Source organism: Elgaria multicarinata, chromosome 12 (assembly GCF_023053635.1).
Source record: "Elgaria multicarinata webbii isolate HBS135686 ecotype San Diego chromosome 12, rElgMul1.1.pri, whole genome shotgun sequence".
Lineage (NCBI taxonomy): Eukaryota > Metazoa > Chordata > Lepidosauria > Squamata > Anguidae > Elgaria > Elgaria multicarinata.
In genome coordinates, this window is record NC_086182.1 from 18,118,255 (window position 1) to 18,132,127 (window position 13,873).

A 13,873-nucleotide genomic window follows, 5' to 3' on the forward strand; every position below is an offset into this window, starting at 1 on the left:
ACCTGCAACACACACACACACACACACACACACACACACACACACACACATATATATATATATATATATATATATATATCTTTTATTGATTATCAATACCATTTCAAAACATTCTATTTTCTCTTGAATCTTTGTCCCACTCTGCTGAAAGATGTCAGCTGTGTAAACTCACTTGTCATTACTAGTATTTCTACTAAGCAACTGCTGGTTCTTAAGGTGAAACACAGCTCAGTGTGAAGCTTCCTGACCATCTACAATCATGTCAACTGTGGCTATAACTGTGGACAAGCTGGTGTGCTTGCTTTTGACTTCCCCAGGTCAGGCACCTTGCATGCAGTTGTCCACAGGCAAGTTCAACACGCACCGCTTAGGGACAATGGTACCTCTGATCTGGCTCACAGAAGCAGAAGAATGATACCATTTGTTAGACCATCAAGCAACATAGGACCTCTAGGCCCTACATAACTCCCACTGCTCGCGTACTGCTGCTCCCGCACTGGCCAAAATGGGGGTGGGGGAAAACTGAAGTGGCTACCAAGCACCAAGAGGGTCAACATCAGTCTCTTTGCAACTATGTTTAATGGTGAAAGATTTGTGAAGTTGAACAAAGGATAAATCAGCAAAATAAATCCATATTTGCATGTCTTCTTTAAGTCCCAGATATATTAGTACATGTGTGGGCTAATGAACTAAAGTGCAAACCTATGCATGTCTAGAAAGAACAAAAGAAAGAAAAAGTCCTACAATTCCCAGCTGAGTCCTACAATTCCCAGGTGTGGTCCCTCAGCAGATGCCCAATCATGCCTACCCTTGACACTAGTCCTGGATTTGCAGTACAAGTGCAAATCAAAGCTTGCTGTCGATAAGATTGCTGCAGACCAAGAGAGGAGACAAAGGGAGGAGGGAACGCACAAGCCTGAGTCCCAGGCAATTAACCCCCAAACCAGGGTTTGGTGTTATGTCTGAACCCAGCCCACCTTTAATTGTGCTTCCCGACACTGTTCACCACATTTATTGAAGGCATATTTTATGGTAATGAAGTTTCTATTAACCACGATTAAGCGTTATAAAAACACCTGAAGATAATTTAAGAAGTGTAGAAGCACAAAATGAAACATTTTTGTTTAATGCATTAGGAATTGTAATTGATTAAATTATCTCATTTGCAATAAAGTTTTGGGCAAGCTGTGCAGAGCACACATTTTCTCTGGTTTGCTATTCATTTTCTAGCAGATAGCGACAATTACACTCAGTTTTCGCAATCTCTCTGTCTCCCTCCCCCTCCCCTCTCTTTTATACCTGCCAGCTACAGAAATCTACTTCTGTATTCAGCTCTTCCTTCCCTGCCTGTCTGCGGAGAAGTCCTAGCATGCGGGGAACACGGTTCCAAGCCAGGGAGAATTATATATAAGGCTATTTACCACGATTGGTTGTTTCTCAATTATCTTAATAATTGACTTTGATTTTGCATCAATGATGACTCATGCAGTCTTAAACTTAATGTCCATTCCGTTCAATAGCAAGCAACAAGCTGTATTTATACAACACATCCCTTAATCTCACCGTTTAAAACAAATAGTTTAATTCCCCAAAGAATTAAAGGCACTAAAATCGACCTCAGCAGTTTGGCTGGCCCTCTAGAAGGATCCAATCATGATGCCAGAGATGAGGAGTGTATAAACAAAAACACAGCAGTCAGTCAGGCAATCAGAGGGCCTGGCTTCCAACCATATTATGAGCTTAGAAATGGAAACTTCCCTAAACATCCAGGCTAATACAGAAAGATGGAAAAACGAAAGCTCCTTTTGCAGGGTGGGGCTTTAGTGTGATAACTGAGATTGTGGACTCATGAGTCATATATTCTAGGCAGAAACCATATACGTATGAACCCTGTTCAAGTTCACGGGGATCTAGAATGTAAATGTATTTGACTTTATTCACTGATTTAATCAAACTGATTTAATGGACAACTTGGGCCTAATCTACACCAAGCAGGAGATTGCACTAGGAGAGTGGTATGAAAGCAGAATATAAAAGCCAGGAGCCACACCAAGCAGGATATAGAAGTATGAAAGCAGTATATGGTATGTTTCAATGGGGCCCAACAGTTATCAGCGCACTTCAATACCACTATAAAGCAGTAGTGTGGCTCCTGCCTTTTATAGACCACTTTCATACCGCTTTCATAGTGCAATATCCTGCTTGGTGTAGATTAGGCCTTGATCTGTTGTGAGGAGTGAAGGCATGAGATAAAATGTAAAATCAGGAGGTGCAAAACAAGATTTTCAAAACCACACTAATACAGAGAGAGAGAGAGAGAGAGAGAGAGAGAGAGAGGCGCTGCAGTCTAACACCAAGCAGGAGAGTCAGAGCCACTGCATACTAACATTGCCCAGAAAAGTTGCTGCCTGGACAGGAAGTTGTTACCTGGCTTCCTTTTCTGGAGAGCTAATGGCTAGCCTGGACTGGGTGAACCTGACAAGCCTCCCTCCCTCCCAGGGATGCTGTGATCGCCCCACTGGGTCTGGGAGTCTAGCAGACATCCCCCTCTGCATCTGTGCCCCTGGACCCAATCAAATGATATTGGCACAAGTGTGGATCCCTCCCGACTCCTCATGAGGCTCTAGTGAGCACTAAGCAGCCGCCCGCCCATGCACTGAAATCGTGCACTTCCCCTTCCTGCATCAGATTTGCTCTGGAAGTGCAAATTAGGTAAATTTGCATTAACATGGAACTGAATTAATTTCTCCCCCATCCTTATTCCATAGGCCCTTTCATACGTGCCCTGCATAAATTCACTGAGCATGTGGATGGACTCTCTGCACCACTCTCAATATCAACATGGCCACTAGGTCCACCCCCTGATGTCTGTGCATTTAGTGTATTCGGGCATCGTAACCTTGTAAAATTGGGGTGGGGGGACAGTGCAAAGGCTGAGAAACCACCAAAAGATATGCGGTCTGTCAATATAAAATCATAACAAGAACCATGCTGGATCAGACAATGAGTCCTTCTAGTCCAGTGTTCTGTTCACCCAGTGGCTAATCAGCTACCCACAAGAAACCCATGGGCAGGATATAAATGCAACAATACTCTCCCACCCATGTACCCCAGCAACTGGTGTATATAGGCTTACTGCCTCTGATACTGGAGGTAGTAGAAAGCAGAAGAGGTCAGGGAAAGAGGGGGGCTGGCCATCTGAGAAACTCTGCAGGTCCAGACTGGGACCCAAGGAAGGCCAGATTTGACCCACAGACTTGAGGTTTAACATCCCTAGTGTGATGGCTGGGAACCCCCCCCCCCAATTAAAGGATGGAGGCACAGAAACTGTGAATATGTTGATGTTGAAGGTGGGGCTAGCAAGGTTACTCATGCTTCCTGCTCCATGCATTCACTGAGCATATGGAAGGCACATGTGAAAAGAATGTATACTTCCTTTCTATTGACCCATCTCTGGCCCCATTCAGAAGACACCTTAAACCATGGCCTTAACCATGGTGGTTAAGCCAGAAAGCCGGGTTGTGTTTAGAAGACAAGCCAAAGGCAGGGGCGGAACCAAGAATAACCTTGCAAAATATTATTTGTATAAAAAGGGGTTTTATGAAGTTGCCCTTTTTATACAAATTTTGCAAGATTATCCTTGGTTCCGCCCCTGCCTTCGGCTTGTTTTTTCACTCCCTCACGGGGTTTCCCTTCTCTTCCTGCATATGTTTAGAAGACACCTTAAACCATGGCTTTAACTACGGTGAATAAAGCTAAAAGCCTTATTCACCATGGTTAATGCCATGGTTTAAGGTGTCTTCTGAACACGGCCTGGCTTTCTGGCTTAACCACCATGGTTAAAGACATTGTTAAAGATGTCTTCTGAATAGACTCTCTCTTATATTTAACCTGAAGCTTTCATTAACACCTACATACTTTTAAAAAAAATACTGCGTAAAAGAAAAAAAATAGAAGAAGAAGAAGAAAACTTACTTTGGGGTTTTATTTCATGAAGAGGCTTTCTATCTAAAAAGAGAAAGTGGGGAAGAGAGAAAGAGGGAAAAGAGACAGATGCACTTAATAAATGCACAAGGAATGTATCTGTTTCCTAGCGCACTTTATGTCAAGCTCTTTATCTGAAACATTTTCTCCTTGGCTGATGACAATACCCATTTTATGTAATATCCATCCCACGTCCAAGTATACAAATATGTTCCAGTTTCTTCCTTGGTGAAAATAAAATGATTGCGGTGTATTGGGTTGTTTTTTCTGCTGCTTTTAAGAAAGAGGGCATTTCTTGATGTTTTAAACAACATGCCTGCACACAAGGTGTTCTAGATAAATTGATAACCTGGATGAAAGGTCACTGATTTTAAGTTTAAGTGAGGACAATTGCAACTTCAGGCAATGAAATGTGTGACACTGATGTATATAGGATGTGGACGCTGATCCTATCTGTGGTCTCAAGTGTATGTAAGAATGTAAGAAGTGTGGAATAGAAAGAATTTAATTTTAACTGGCACTCTGCCCTGGAAGCTGCTTCCAGACAGGGAAAATAGGAGAAAAAAATAAGTTTCTCAAATGGCACTTGATAAACAGGAAGAGTCTCCTAGCCCTCGTGAGGGCCATTTCCAGTTACTGTTAATTCCAATCTAGCATGACACAATTGAAAACAGGACAGAATCCATCTAACCCAAAAGAGGACACAACCCATCTTCCTTTGGTGAATTGAGTCAGCTACTACCGAAAGAAGCATAGGTTGTGTATGGACAGTTATTTTGGAAAATCAATGGCAGCAATCTGAACCTTAAATGCTACTGTGCTAAAGGCCCCTATCTGTCTTTCATGGCTTGAAAGGTTTATACAAATAAGAGACAAGGGAGGAGACTTGTTGGGGCAGACCCATTTATTTGGGCCAAAAAAACCCATTATTTTAAATGTGTGTCTGGCAGCTTCTGTTCACATTTCTCCTAAAATATGTATTTTTGCAATTCTTGTTTTGCAAACAAACCTAAAAGCACATTCCTTACATGAAGATGCACATTTTGTGCTCACGTATCCCTAAGATGTGCAATTTTGTAAACCACCCAGGGAGCTTCGGCTATGGGGCATCATCATCATCATCATCATCATTTTGTACACATGTTTTGACTGCAAACTTTAGAAAACTAGGCAACTATATGTTTCAGTTCTCACCTTGGTTCAGGAAGCCTGAATTAGGTAGGTTTGCATTAAAATGTGAACCAAACAAATTTCTCTCCCACCCCTACTCAAATTTCTCTTCCACTCCTATCCTAACTCCTGGGGCTCATCTACACCAAGCAAGATATTCCACTATGAAAGCGGTAAGAAAGCAGTATAAGAGCCACACTACTGCTTTATAGTGGTATTGAAGTGCACTGCAGGATCTACACTATTGCTTTATAGTGGTAATGAATTGCACTGACAACTGTTGGAGCCCATGACATATCTACATCAAGAAGGATATTCCACTATGAAAGTGGTATGAAAGCAGTATATGGTATGTGTCATGGCCCCCAACAGTTGTCAGTGCACTTCAATACCACTATAAAGCAGTAGTGTGGCTCCTGCCTTTTATATACCACTTTCATAGTGGAATATCTGCTTGGTGTAGATGAGCCCCTGGCCTTTTTCCTAAGCATCCTCCATGCATTTTCTATAGGAAATTAGACCACACCCTTTTCTCTGACCCCAACATCAACATGACCAATTGGTGGTTCCAGCCCAACGTCTCTGCATTTCTCCCACAGAACAAAGGATTTCTTTTGCTCTGTGCAAAAATAAACAGCCCAAAAGGTTCAGTTCTTCCCCATGTAGCTATGCACACACAGAAGGGGGAGGGTGAAATGTATACATGGTGGCAATGGGAGAAGTGCATGGAGGCACTTTGATGTTGTTTCCAAAAGCTGCCTGCACTTTTCTGATGACATAATCACTAAATGAATACTGTTTCCATGTACACATCTCTTTCTTCCCCCCCTCCAGTTCATGCTAATGCTCCTAATACTACCTGCCACTCAAACATGTAAACTAGCCCAAAGAATCATACATAATGTATAACCAATAATTAGCTTGAAGAATCTTGAGGGCAGAGCTACACATTGCAAGCAAACCCTGTTCACTGCCGCTTCTTTTTTTCTTCCCCCTGGAGAAAAGTAGGTTCAGGAAGGGGCAGTTTTCAGCAGAGAATCAGTGGGTGGGTGTCTGGCAGTTGCGGGGAGTGATTTTAAAATACATTTCTTTTTTATTAAACTATTTGAAAAGAACATATATTTATAAATATAGACTGTTCACCCACCTTACTGCAGCACATTATCACAAAATTTGAAATCCATAGCAGAACAAATAATTTAAACCATGGTACTTAAACATAGATGTGTAGGTGTATTTGCTTTGCTTTGCCAAATGAACAAATTATTTAGAATGTGGAGTACCTGCTTTCACCCTTAGTTCAAGATGCTATATTTTATGGCCCCTTGTGAAATGGAGGAGACCAAGGGCGTTGCTAGACCTACCGGGTGTTCCGTCGTTGAGGAGCGGTGAAAGCGGCTTTTCCCGTTCAGCCGTGACGCCTCATGCTCCACACCTGCCTTCGATTTGTGGCGGAAGTTTGCGCCGGTTGTGCTGCTGCCGCCGCGAGAACGGTTGCGCAGCCACACCGGCCTGATTGCCGCGGCTTTTTTTTTCGCTCGCTGCACGGTTTGCGCACGTCCGAAAGACCGCAAACTTGCGCAGCCGTCAGCGATGCCGCCGCCGGCCCTGGCGGCGGCAGCGGCGGCAGTGCCAGTGCCAGCCGAAGTGCTGCTGGTGCTGTTGAGGGTCAACATTGATGCGCTCACTTCCTGATAGGGGTCGTGGCGGGTGTCATATGACCCGAGGTCAATCGTCTGCATGGCCACTCTGTGCCTACATCTCCCATCATGCCTCTGAGGTGTCGGCGGCGATGACCGCCTCTGTGCCCTGTGCCCCATCCCAAGGAGCCAACCCACATCTGGCCGTAGCCATGGCAGCAGCCCACAAACAGCTCTGCCCTCTGCCAGCCTGGTACCCACACTAACAGGCAGCGTACAGCACCGCCATTATGCGGCCACGGTAGCTGCCCACCGCAAGGAGTCACCAGCCACTTTTCCGGTCCTCCGGTCCTGCGCAAACTGTCACTGGGGAAATAAAAAAAAAAAGCCGCTCCGCCGCGCTGCCCCAGCTGGTGGACTGCGCGCAAATGGCGGAGGCGGCTTGACCGAAGCCGCTGACCACTCCCCCTTAGCACGCCTTTTCCTGACCAGTGCCGACCGCAGTGACCTCACATCCTCCCACACGTACTCCGAATTACCGCGGGACAGCAGGAAAAGGCGCCCTAAAACTCACTTTTTTAAAGTCGGGAGAAAGAGGCTTCACCGCGGGATAACGGCGGATCTTCGTGAACGTCATCTGGAAGCCTCGACGTGACTGCGGAAGGTAACGCGCGCTAGAGCCTCGTCTAGTAACGCCCCAACAGTACTTTCCAATTCAGACGATATGCTAAGCCACGGTTAGGCCACTAACCCGTTTTTTGCAGCAAATGGTTAGTGAGCATGTTTAAACCGTGGTTATGTAGCCACAATGGTTAGGAATGGTTCTCATGACACACTAAGGGCTCATCTACACCAAGCAGGATATTGCACTATGAAAGCGGTATGTAAAAGGCAGGATCCACACCAAGCAAGATATAGCGGCATGAAAGCAGTATATGGTATGTGCCAATGGGCCCCAACAGTTGTCAGTGCACTTCAATACTGGTAGAAAGCAGTAGTGTGGCTCCTGCCTCTTATATACCACTTCCATAGTGGAACGTCCTGCTTGGTGTAGATGAGCCTGTGGCGTTACACCCCACAAGTCAGTTCCCAAATGTATGTCTACAGTTTGTAAGTCTGTGGTGAGTTTAGAATGGTGGCCTGAGTGGGCGGAGTTAGAATGTCTTGGGAGGTGGAGGAGTGATATATAAGGGAATGACTGAGAGCCATTACTTGTGAGAGACTTGTTAGGTACTCTTAGAGTCTTTAGTGCTCTCTGTGTTTAGAGTACTTAAGTTCTGGGAAATCTGAGGGTCAGTGTAGAGAGTGGTGTCTTTAGAGTGTGGTGTGCACATAGTTGATGTATATTAATCAATACTGATAATAAAGAAAGTTCAAGAGTGATTGTGTGAGAAAAAGGAAAGTGTGTATGTGAGTGAGTGAAAGGATTGTATGACAGGTTTCAAAAAGGTTTTTAAATGGTTTATTTGAAACAAAGCTTGTGTACTTTTGAAAATAAATTTTGATTGTTTTGTTTTTAAACTACCACAAAAATCCCACATGTCTGTTTGGCATTTATCATCTAAAGTTTACTTATTTAACACCCACTCTGACAATCATTCACCTCAGCAGATATAACTCACAGTGTTTTATTTTATATATTAAAATCCTTCTCCATTTAAACCCCTTTCTCCACATAGTTTGGAGGAAGGTGGATTTTGTCCCTTGCCTCAGGCATATCAAGCGGTGGTGCTTGGCTTGAGCAGGGAGTAGCCGCGGCCGGGTCTGTTGTTCAGAGCATGTGTCGTGGCAGAACCCTATGTCATGGTTCACACAACACACTAAGTTTAGCTCAAAATGCTTAACCACCGTGCCTTAGCATGTCATCTAAACAGGGTCATTCACATTTCTTTCCCATTCACCTCTAGTTCATCCTCTGTTGTTCATCATGCCTTTTTTTAAAAAAGAATACGATTGTAAACCCCCTGGAACAGGTTTCTATCAGACCTGTTCTTTGTATACACCATGCACATCAATTACACTATAAATGCATAGTAATGGCTCTAAGCATGCAGGAAATCAACTATTGGTAAATCAGATGTCCTTGATATAAGTTTACAGAACTATTTATGGATTCAGTGACAACATTATACCATACACAATGTAATATTAAAGATATTTATGTAGAAGTAATCCCTACATAATTCAATGTGATTTACACCAAAGTACGGTTGTTGAGGATTTTCCCCCATCTATAACTGCATTAATTTCATTCTAGGTGTTCCTTGGGTATAATGCAGGCCCACTACATGTGGAAGTAGTTGTCTTCTACTATTTCACATTTCCAGCATCAGGTCTATGCACATTATCTTACAGCATATATTGAGACTAATGTACCATAATTTTAAACAGGTTCCTTGTAGGTTAATGTATTCTGAGGAATAGTTACCATTCTTCCAAATATGTATAACAAACAATGTTTACCCATTTCCCCCAAGTCTTGTCTCTAAGCAATCAGGTATTTGTTAGCGTGTTCTTCCTCGTGTTGAAATGGTAACGATCTCTCACCTTGCAGTTTCTAACTTGGCATATTCATGAAATAATTTGTTCTATATTTTCAGATCTGGAGATTCTTGCCTCCTCAAATACACTTTGATCGCATTAATAGTGACCTTGCTCTTTTATGTTTCAAATATATTCTGTGATTTGTAAACATCCAAACCAAAGGGGTGATTCATTTTTCTTCATACACAAGCGCACGCACGCACACGCACGCACACACACACACACACACACAGTATACCAAGTTTCTGGATGGTCTAAAAGTAATTTAAAGAGGCATCCAGTGGTTCTGGGAGACATCCCAGGGAGAATAGGATTCTTTGAAGTTCCCCCTCTTTGCCTGCAGACATTGTGATGACCATGGAAGGGGGACCCTGGAATTCTATTTTGTTCTTGTTTTGTTTTAAGTTTGACTCCAGCTCATCAGAAGCACCTATTTTCAAGGAGGCCAAAGAAAATGCAGCCTTCCCCAACCTGGGGCACTCCAGGTATTTTGGACTACAACACCCAACATACCTTACTGTTGGCCATGTTTGCTGGGGCTGATGGGAGTTGAAGTCCAAAACATCTGGAAATTATCAGGTTGGGGACGGCTGATGGGATACACTCTTGAGTACTGCGAGACCACACAGATATATTTTGTATGCTTTTTTTGCAGCCAGTTATCTGTTTGATGTTTGAATACAAGCTCAACCCCCACAACCATTTGTCAGGGATGTGTCTGTGTCCAGAAATATGTAAAATAGATGGTAATACAATATACACTTTGAAGAGTGAGTATTGGCATGAATGTTGGTGCATATTCCAGACACAGGTTTGCATTTCAAATGCAAATATCAGCTTGACCCGTGCACCTGCTTTCAAGAAGTCTAGGAGAGAAAGAAACACAGACTGTAATGTGTATTGTCCTTCAAACCTGAAATATCGGAATGTAGGTTGGCATATATATTCAGGAAGTGAGATGGTATGTGAGTAAATCTAGTGACTGAGTAAGAGTCCTCCACTCTCTTTTGTTGTGTTTTTGTTTAGTACTATTAGTATTTAATTATTATTATTAATAATAATAATAATAATTAATAAATAATAATAATAAGATGCTTTTCTCTTAAAAAAGACCCAAGGCATCTTACAACAATGTTATTAAAACCATACAAAACCTAAAACCACTATAGCCAATTTTCATTAAAATGCCAAAACACGGTAAGACAACTAAACATCACTAAGAACTATAACAACAAAATAAAAAATGGGTCAGGGGTCATGCATGCCTCAATGGTAGAGGACATGGTTTCCATAGAGAATGTCGCAGGTTCAAACCCAGGATTCTCCAGATAGGGTTAGGGAAGAAACCTGCCTGAAACCCTGGAGAGGTAAAACTGGGCTAGATGGAACAAGGGCCTAACTCAGTATGAGTCCTATTTTCCTAACAGACACATCACAAGTCGATCATGTGCTTTCAAATACCTGGAACAGTAGAGAAAAGTCTTGACTTGGATCTCCAAAAAGGTGACACCAGGTGGGTCTTATTGGGGTGAGTGTTCCACATTTGGAGGAGGGGCACCACTGAGTGGACTTCTACCTTATTGCCATCCTCTGAAAGTCCCTTGGAGGAGGCACTCAGAGGAGGGCTTCAGATGTTGATTGTAATATACAGGTAGGTTCATACCACGATCAAGCAAAAATAGCAATTAAGAAAGAAAGAAAGAGTTTGGATGATCTCTGAGAAGGTCAGAATCATTGGAAGACATGTACTACCAGTGTTAAGTTTGGGCAAGGAAGGTTGCGGGGGCGGGGGCGAAATCAATGCTTGTTAATAACAGAACTGGTTCATATCTATTTTGGCCTCTTGCAAAGAACAACGATAACAAGTTTTGCCTATAAAAAAGAAAGAACAAAAAGGAATAGGCTCAGAAATTTCTTTACTGAAGCACCACACTGCACTTCCTTCACAATTCCCTTTGGGGGGGGGGGAATCAGAGCTAGAATGGCACATATTGGAATGAGAAGGGGCAGAGAGAGGGATGGGGGGGGGGGGGAGAAGGAGCCTAGACAGTATAACTGCATTAACTCCTATGAGCTGAGAGAGCAAAACTAAAGAAGCCCCAAAATATTTTGAAATAAATGGATAGCGTGACCCATAAAGAAGCAAAAATATCCGTCATGCAGATGAGATACACTTAATATTTCAGTCTGATTGAACTAACAGAGAGATTGGGGGGTGAGTGAGAAAATGCACACTCCTAGCTCTTCTAAACAAGGGCTTACCAAAAAAACTCAGAGAGAAACTGTGCTGATCGGAGCTGCATTCTTGCTCTCCCTCCCTCCATCCCCCTAGTCACAAACCTTGGGGGAATCCGCACGTCGTACCGAGATTGCTTCTAAGCGACCCCAGTGCGGCGTGAAAGCGATCGTGTAACTTGCCTTTGGAAGAGCCGACGAAGAGATGTCTTTGCCGCCGCCGCCGCCACCCACAGACCTCCTCGCCGACCGCGAGGAGAGCTCAGCTGAAGAAGGTGGGGTTGAGAGCGGAAGAAGCTCTCCACCCCGCCTTCTTCCCCCAAGCTCTCCGTCCCAGCCGGCGAGGAGGTCTGTGGATGGCGGCGGCGGTGGGAAGGACGTCTCTTCATTGGCTCTTCCAAAGGCAAGTTACACGATCGCTTTCACGCCGCACTGGGGTCGTTTAGAAGCGGTCTCGGTACGATGTGCGGATTCCCCCCTTTTCATTCTAATCACCAACAAGGTTTCTCTCCTTACGAATAAGCCGAGGTGCCCTGGAGTTTAGAATATCTATCAAAATGAGAACCAAGCTGATAGAATGACAGCGTGTAGGCACGTTGGGCTCCATGGATCAGATTGCATTAGCTTAGTTTTAGAATGGAAGAGGAACAGTTCTGCCCATGCACATGGACATAACCTCTGTGGTTTTGACAGTCAGAAGTCTGGGGACTTCGTGAACACTACTGGTCTTTTTGACATATTCGGACTTGATACAAGAGATTAAAGATGATGCTGTCACCTTGGATTGGAGATCAGAAGCACAATAAATAAATAAATAAATAAATAAAATTGACAGGCATACACTAGATCCTTCTCACCCAAAATGCTGGCTCACATTACTTCATAACAAGCTCAGGGGCACATTTACCAGTAATATTCAGATTGGACTAGTACAATGTTGCTGTTGTTGTTGTTGTTGTTGTTGTTATTATTATTATTATTATTATTAACATTTATATACCACCCCTACAAACTCCAACAAGAACTCAGGACCAGGATACTTAGGCCATGGCTAGACTTACCTGGTCAAGCACGACAGAGGGGGTCGTGACACCGCCCTTTGCCTACATGCAGCTTGTGATGTCCGAGTAGGAAGAGGATCTCATGCCCGCCATTTTGTGTGTTTTTTTAATGAGGAAGGAGTGCATGACCACTCGAACAGCAAATATGAGTGTGTGTGGATTTTTTAAAAAAATTCCCCACTCCCACCACCCCACCCCATTTGGCCCAGGTTCCAGCTCCTTGCAGTTACTCGTGAGAAGCCAGGACAACCCACAATGCCCGCCCACATGTTCCACAGTCATATGGACATACAGGGATGGTCCCTGGTCGATATCAGCAGGTCTAGCCATGGCCTGAGTAGATCACACCTAGCTGACCTTTCAGATCTTCAGAGGAGGCCTTGCTGGGCACTCCACCACCAACAAAATGTCACCATGTGCCATCTCAAAAGCATGGCCTCTCAGAAGCACACCCTCTGGATCACCCTCCCAGTATGGTTTAAGAAGCAGAAAATGCACTTGCGCATGCAGGGACTTCTTGGCTTATAACTAATCACCATAACACTTATCAATTTTACTCAGTCTTTTTATTGTTCCCTTTATCTTACCTTTGTATAGATAGATAGATTTAGTGCTACATGATGCTATATGTATGAGAAGCACAAAGTCTCATTTAAAACAACAACAAAAACTCAGCTTAGGTTTGGTACTGAGTCAAAATAGACCATATCTGAATCAGTCAGAGCAGTAGCAAGTGATTTCCTGAAGAATCAAATCAGGGTTGTGGCCAATTTAGAGTTCTGAATCGTCCTCCGACGTGCGTTGGGAGTCTCGTGCATAGCCCTAGAAAAATTCCTGGGGAGTAAAATACTACTTGGAGCTGAAATGACATCTGACAAAACAAGTTATGAAGTAGATCCTTCCAACCAAAATCGGTGTATAGGTGTACTACTCAATTCACATGGGAATTTCTCACAATGATCTTTATATGTGAGGGATCACATGAAGAAAATAAAGTAGCTGGTTCATATGTGTCATTCTCTGACCACGGCCACAGATCTTTCAGAATCTCGCCAATTGTTAGGAGAATAAACGAAGCAAAAACGTGAATGCGAACCAGGCAAGGGTTAACAGAATTGCAATAACAGCTGTCTGTGTTGAATCCATCCTCTGGAGATGCCATCTCCAGGATTCTCTAACCAGCATCTTTCATCACCATTAAGTTTAATATGAAACAGAGGAACTATAAGAAGAAAGGAA

The 13,873-nt window shown here is 43.4% G+C and overlaps 1 protein-coding gene across 1 annotated transcript in view; it reads right to left on the reverse strand.

The window, feature by feature from the left end:
* The window catches only part of UNC5D (unc-5 netrin receptor D), a gene marked incomplete at its 5' end in the record, with an annotated part of 211,935 nt that overhangs the window by 80,242 nt on the left and 117,820 nt on the right, over positions 1-13,873 (reverse strand). Inside the window, one exon of the mRNA XM_063139491.1 lies at positions 3,976-4,008. Coding sequence (XP_062995561.1) covers positions 3,976-4,008 — 33 coding nt within the window. The remainder of the gene's footprint in view (positions 1-3,975; positions 4,009-13,873) is intronic.